Source organism: Capsella rubella, unplaced genomic scaffold, assembly GCF_000375325.1.
Source record: "Capsella rubella cultivar Monte Gargano unplaced genomic scaffold, Caprub1_0 scaffold_3, whole genome shotgun sequence".
Lineage (NCBI taxonomy): Eukaryota > Viridiplantae > Streptophyta > Magnoliopsida > Brassicales > Brassicaceae > Capsella > Capsella rubella.
In genome coordinates this window covers 12,360,360-12,367,040 of record NW_006238921.1, presented here as the reverse complement: position 1 = coordinate 12,367,040, position 6,681 = coordinate 12,360,360, and the positions used below count along the sequence as shown (strand labels likewise).

General features: G+C 29.5%; 2 protein-coding genes across 2 annotated transcripts; both read right to left on the bottom strand.

Moving 5' to 3' along the window:
* Positions 1-2,011: 2,011 nt before the first annotated feature.
* Positions 2,012-2,662, bottom strand: LOC17893235. Its single transcript, XM_023786796.1, has 2 exons — positions 2,282-2,662; positions 2,012-2,198 (listed from the first exon to the last, which is right to left on the bottom strand). The coding sequence occupies exons 1-2, from the start codon at positions 2,631-2,633 to the stop codon at positions 2,107-2,109; spliced, it is 444 nt and encodes a 147-aa protein (XP_023642564.1). The 5' UTR covers positions 2,634-2,662; the 3' UTR covers positions 2,012-2,106.
* A 1,952-nt stretch (positions 2,663-4,614) lies between these two features.
* LOC17892106 lies at positions 4,615-5,397 on the bottom strand. The gene is made up of 2 exons (XM_006299563.2): positions 4,905-5,397; positions 4,615-4,823 (listed from the first exon to the last, which is right to left on the bottom strand). The coding sequence occupies exons 1-2, from the start codon at positions 5,281-5,283 to the stop codon at positions 4,735-4,737; spliced, it is 468 nt and encodes a 155-aa protein (XP_006299625.1). The 5' UTR covers positions 5,284-5,397; the 3' UTR covers positions 4,615-4,734.
* Positions 5,398-6,681: the final 1,284 nt, after the last annotated feature.

Genomic DNA, 6,681 nt, shown 5'->3' with positions numbered 1-6,681 from the left:
TATATATATATATATATATATATATATATATATATATTAAACATTCATTAAAAACTATAATCTATTATTTATATATTTGTTAGTATAATCGATAATTAGTAAGTTTTTTAACTCTTAATCAATTATCTTTTTTAGTTTTATAATGCATAATATAAAAAAGACCTTTCATATTCATTTTGGAAAAACTTATTTAAATAGGTTTAAATATTAAAATTTAATGATAAAATGGTATAATTAATTTTAAAAATTAAATAATAAAATGAGGTGGATGATGATGTGGGTTAAGGAGAAGAGAGAAAAAGTTAACTTTATATATATAGATGTTTCAGTCTGTTTCATACATATCAAAGGCTAAATCAACAAGAAAAAAAGTTCATGTACAAAACTACAAATATTAGATCATTTTTTCGATTATTTCGTCAATTTTGACGAGAGTAAAACGCACTCGACTTTTCGTGTAGATTTGTTCTAAATTTGTTGACGGAACAGTCACATCGTTTATCAAGTTGATGGTTTTTGTCAGATTTGGATTGTTCGTGTAAAATTATTATATTTTAGCTAAGTTCGTGTAGTTATAAGCACGACTCAAAGATTCGTGTATAAATACCAGTCCTGTGATTTTAACCCGATTTGAAGCTGCCGACCTGATCCGACCCGATTTTTTTGGGTTTTGGTTCAACCCAAATCGAATTTCAATCTAATTCAGAGAGATTGAGATTTGGGTTCGGTCTTCGAACCCGACCCAACCCGACCGGAAACCTGGTTTTTAAAATAAAATAAAATTTATACCAAAATATACAGAATTTGAACCGATTTTAACCAATTTTAACCGGTTTTTGTTCCCATAGATCAAAAACTTAACCAAACTCCAAACTTCTTGTTTTGATCATAATGATTGTGCTCCGGTTTAGTTAGGGCATGTCAATTAGGGCGAAAGCCCGCGGGCTAGCCCGGCCCAACCCTGAAAAATATCGGGCTCATGCTTAAATATAAATGTCTAGAAAAATTCGGGCCTTTTGGGCTAAACCCATTCGGGCTTAAGGGTTATCTGGGCTTAACTCGGCCGGGCTCGGACCAGCCCAAAAAACCCTTAAACAAATATATTTTGAATTTTTTAATATTTTAGTTCGGTTAGAATATTTGATTAATGAATTAGTTTTCATAAGAACTTACTAGCCATATTTAATACTTTTAAAATCTTTATCTATGACATTTTCTATTATTTATATATGTCAAAACAGAACAAAACTAAAACTATATATATATATATATATATAAGTATCTTGATTTTGAAATCATCAAAGTATAATAAATTTTGACTGTATCATCTACTTTAAAGTATTTTAGTTCCATGTTTTATTGGGTTAAAGTGTAAACAATTTATTTGGTTGTCATTTTTTTCTCTTAAATTAAGTTATTTTTAACCAATATTGATAAGTTATTCAAAATTTGATGCATTCTTTTATAGTATACATTTAAATTTTGTTTTTTAAAAAACTGTTATGAACTTAGAAGTTGATTTTATCCGTAAGTAAAGCCCAAAAAAATCTGAAAAAGCCATGTAGCACTGTCATGCCGGGCCGGACTTTGAAATATAGCCTCGGATATTTTTTGGGCCGGACCGGGCCGGACTCAAATATATTAGGGTTTTACGGGTTTCAGGACGGGTTGGGCCAGGCCAGCCCGATTGACATGCTAATTAGAGCCAATATCAAATATATTTGCAATACCATTCTCAAGGAGGTCCAAATAGTCTTCCTTAATATATAGGCCCAATACCAAATATTTGCATTATGAAATAAATGCCACTTTGAAGTTTAAAGAAGCCTAATTGCATAATTGAATAAGCAAAGCATCCAAAACAAGTTTACGTTCTCTCTTCAACCAAAGCCAAGTTTAATTAAGGAAACGATATTTTAGATTTTAGGAGAATAATTGGGGTTTAGAGTTTGACTAGACATTGTCTTATCCGCTTAAGGTACTTCACAAACCTCACTTGGCTAACGGTTAAATTACAAAACAAACATTAATTGAAAGACTTTTGTTATATATATTACAAAAGTGCCATTCTTCGGACATAACTAGAAGACAACACTAATCACTTCTTTAATTTGGTTTGCCCGAGGAATGCTTCACTGAACATGCGACCACCTTAGCCCACTGTTTCAACTTCTTCTTCATCGTCTTACTATCATCATCTTTTTTCAAATCCATCATCAAAAACAAAGTTAAGATCAAACAACAAACGTAACTACAAAAGAAAGAAAAAAAAAATGAGAACCTTTGTTGATGATAGTGGTGGTGGTGCTAGAGTTGTTGATGACGTCAAGTTCCGACGAGGTCCGGGACAAATGGTTGTTGTACTGTCTGTGAACCGCGGTGTACAAATCAAGAGCTGGGATAGTTTTAGACAGCCTCGGGCTAAAGTCAGAAGAGTCAGGCTCAAAACCAAACCCTATGTCGAAGCAGCCTATAAGCTCCTCGATATCGTCGTTTGTGATGCAGCTTTTGGTACGACGAAGGCGATCAGATGGACGTCTCTTCGTCATCCGCAGCCAAGCCTCGTCGCGGTTCAAAGACTGTTGCTTCTTCAGTGGTTCTGGTGGCTGTGGATTGTTGTGGTTCGACGACATTGTAGTAGTAGCTATAGGTTTTTGCTCTTTTTTTCTTTTTCTCTCTTTGAGTGTGTAAGAACCACTTCATATATATAAAGGCTATATAAAACACGTGAACAGTACATAGAATGATTATATACGACATTAATATTATTTATTGAAACGCTTATTCAATTTCCTATACAATATACGACACATTTAGCACCACACATTTCCATATGATTTAGTGTATATTACTCACTAAACTTTGGAAGTATTGTAATTGGTTAAAAAAAAATTAAAAGTAAGAAACTAAAATTACTAAAATACGCAAAACAGAAAACGAAGATTGAAGATTTGATAGCATATAGACATGAGTATTATAAAAAAAAAGTTATATTGAAACTGAAAGAAATAAAAGTATAAGATAAATTGCAAATATATATATATATATATATATATATATATATATATATATATATATATATATATATATATATATATATATATATATATATATATAAGAGAGCTCTACATTCTAACATGTCCACTGTTCTTTGTTATTCCAGTTTGTAAAATTTTCTTACATAATAAAAGATGACTATAAATGAATTATTTTTGTGATTAACAATTTTTATATATTTATAAACCAATAGTTATCATTTAAAAAAAAATCTGTCATTAATAAGTCATTAAAATGAATAAAAACTTAAAAATATTTATTTGTTACAATTTCTTTTTCTAGAAATGGATTAATAATAAATTAAGGGAGTATTTGGTAGTGATTATATAGCTAAAGTGAAATTTATGCATGTGTCACAAGTGGTATTAGCTAAAAGTACCGCACACCAATATGCCAAATACTTATTGCTAAAATATTGTTTTGGGGGAATTTGAAAAATACTGAAATAATGATTAATGTGATGCATATATAACGGATATATATATATATATATATAATTTCAATTTTATAAAACAGAATAAGAAAACTAATAAATAAATTAATTGTAATTCAAAATCAGAAAAGGGTTTTATCCTTAATACAAAAAATTTATCGTTAGTGAAAGTTCTGGTTTAAATTTATGTACAAAAAGAAAAGAAAAACAATATTTGGGATTTTGTAATCAGCGACAACTTATATTTTGTTTTAGCTCGATCATCGTCATAATTTTTCGATCTTTCCGTACAATGTTCCAACAAACGATGACAAACTTTTACGTTTTGATTGTACCGCCAGTTATCATTAATATTTGAGATTTTGTAATCAACGACGACTTATATTTTGTCGTTATGTTTTTAAAATTACTTTTATGTCCTATGTCCCCAAAAAAGATTATATGTACATGTCCAATAATAAATTTAAGAAAAATATATAACTAATCTAATTATGTTTAAATAAAAACTAGAGCTACATATATTTAATAGAAATGAAATTTATTATTTTATAAAATTAATATAATTGGATATACAAATATAATTTATCTTGGAGATAGCTGACCTTTAAATGAAAGCCCAAACTAAAATAAAATTGGGTTCTCTTTTCTATATAGACCTACTTCTTGAAAAATTCTTGGCATAAATTTTATATTGATCTAGCTAGTAAGACGTGTAAAATGCCATTTTCAACATGTACAATTTCGAAAGTGTATTTTTATACCTCAACTTTGATACATTTTGTTAGTAAGACGGGCAAAAAATATATAGTTGATGTATGGATATATACTTTCAAAATTGTCCAGGTTGAAAATGGCCCTTTACTCCGAGTAAGACTGACCCAAGTTTAATACGTATTTTCAATATAAAATTTTGTTTTGTTTCTATCATTCGATTCATATTTTTTTTAAGCCTATATATATGACATTTTATTAACAATATTTTTTTTAATAAATAATTTTGATTATCTATATAATATTTTTGATGACCCTTAATCATAAAATTAAGAGCCCAACAAGATAATTTAATCCATCCTTTGTGTCTTAGGACCGGCTCTGGTGCTCTTGCAGTGATTTACATACTCATAAGTCATAACAATCGATAATTTTGTATTTAATTGGTTCAAATAAACTCACTTTGTGTCTTACCCACTAACATTTCAAATACATAACATTTTAGAGTTTGTTAAAACATTATATTACAAAAACTATTGTTTCCCGGAGGAGTGTCTCACCGAGAACCCGACCACCTTAGCCCATTGTTTCAGCTTCTGCTTCATCGTCTTCTTATCATCACCTTTATTAGTTAACCGGAGAATATTCAGACAAACAAACAAAAAACAAAAACTGATTCTGAAACTAGAGTCTATACACATACCTTTGTCCACAATGGTCGTGGTGCTGTTGGAGTTGTTACTACCCTCATGTTCGGACGCGAATGAAGATGTCCGAGACAAATGGTTGCTGTATTGTCTACGAACCGCGCAGTATAAATCGAGAGCGGGTATTGTATGAGAGAGCCTTGGATTCAAATCAGGTGATTCTGTCTCAAACCCAAACCCAAGTTCGAAACAGCCTTTAAGCTCTTCGATATCGTCGTTCGTGACACTCTTGCTGCGACGAATGAGATCCATAGGCGGTTTCTTTTTCTTACGAAGCCAAGCTTGGTCGCGATTCATGTCTGGCGACCACGAGTGTTGCTTCACTAGCGATCTGGGCGGCTGTGGAGCGTTGTGGTTGGACATTGTATTGGCCATGTTTTTATTTTTCTTTTGGTTGTGTAAGAGCCATTTCTGATTTTGTAAACATATACAAAGGAAAAGTGAATCTTGAAAAGGCTCCTAAATTTTAATATTAATTAATTTTACTATTTTTTTTGGGGTGTAAAGCCATAATAAAATCCATATTTTGGGGTTGTTTTTAGTATTTATAAGGAATTATATATATATATATATATATATTGCCAGCATATTCCAATGTATCTCCAGTTAATATTACCTTTAATGGAGAAACTCTATCTCTAAAATGTTAATATATGAAGAAAATATTAAATTTCGATAGATTTTGTTTAAACAACAGCATGACATGTTAGCAAATCTTTTAAATTCTATATAGAGGGACATTTAAGAAATGAATTATACATCTTTAATGAGATATATATTATAAGGAAATTTTTTTTATAAAGATAAACTTCTTAGTTTTTGATCATACCGTTTTAATTAGGAAGTAAAAGATTTTATGCATTCTTAATGAAAAATAACATATTTTGTTGACCAAAGAGTGTCCTGTGGAAGTGCTATTTACTCTTACAATACCCTCTCTTTAGGGCAACTGTCTCTCAAAGCTTCCTTTATGATTAGTGTGTCTCTATCAAACATTCTGATCGGATTAATAGTTTTCAAACATATTATAATTTTTATTTCTTTTAATTCGAGTTACAAACAAAATGAACAATTTAAAATTGTTTTTTTATCTATTCATCTAATTGTTAGAATTTATTCTCAAACTCTTTGTATGTTTAACCTTCACAAATTTCGGTACTTTATTGTCTTAGAATGTCGGTTCTATACAAGTACAAATAAATTTCTTTGCAATAGTCCTGGACAAAATATTCGTTAGATTCGCTTCGCTTCGATATTCGTTTTGATTCGATTCGAAAAATTCAAATATCTATAAGATATTGAAACAAAGCAAATATGAAAATGTAGTATTCCTAAAAACCGAAGCAAATAACAAATATTGATTTTTTTTAATGTTGAGTATCCACTTCGCTTCATATATTTATATATATGTATAAATATAAATCATTTTATAATACATATAATATGTATATTTATAGATTTGAGTTTATATCTAATAGGTCTATTATTCAGATTATTATATTTTGGCCCGTTGGGCTTTTGCTAAATATTGTTTTAAGCAAATAAAAATAAAACTTTATTAGAAAAATCAATATTAAAAATAAAATGTGAGAATCCTATGGACGGTAGTTACATTTCCTTCTTATTTTGAAAACATGTCAAACAAGAACCTTTAATATCTCACATTTTTCATCTTATGTTTATGTACTATATGTTTTTAGTTTCAAAAAAAAAAATTAGATGGGTCGAAGCGAATAATTCGCGAATATTACGAAAAATATTAGAATATTCGAA

Coding starts and splice junctions, on each gene's coding strand:
- LOC17893235 (XM_023786796.1), bottom strand. CDS start 2,633: ATGTCGTCGAACCACAACAATCCACAGCCACCAGAACCACTGAAGAAG. Junction 2,199..2,281: donor CACCACTATCATCAACAAAG/GTTCTCATTTTT, acceptor ATTTGAAAAAAG/ATGATGATAGTAAGACGATG.
- LOC17892106 (XM_006299563.2), bottom strand. CDS start 5,283: ATGGCCAATACAATGTCCAACCACAACGCTCCACAGCCGCCCAGATCG. Junction 4,824..4,904: donor CACGACCATTGTGGACAAAG/GTATGTGTATAG, acceptor TAACTAATAAAG/GTGATGATAAGAAGACGATG.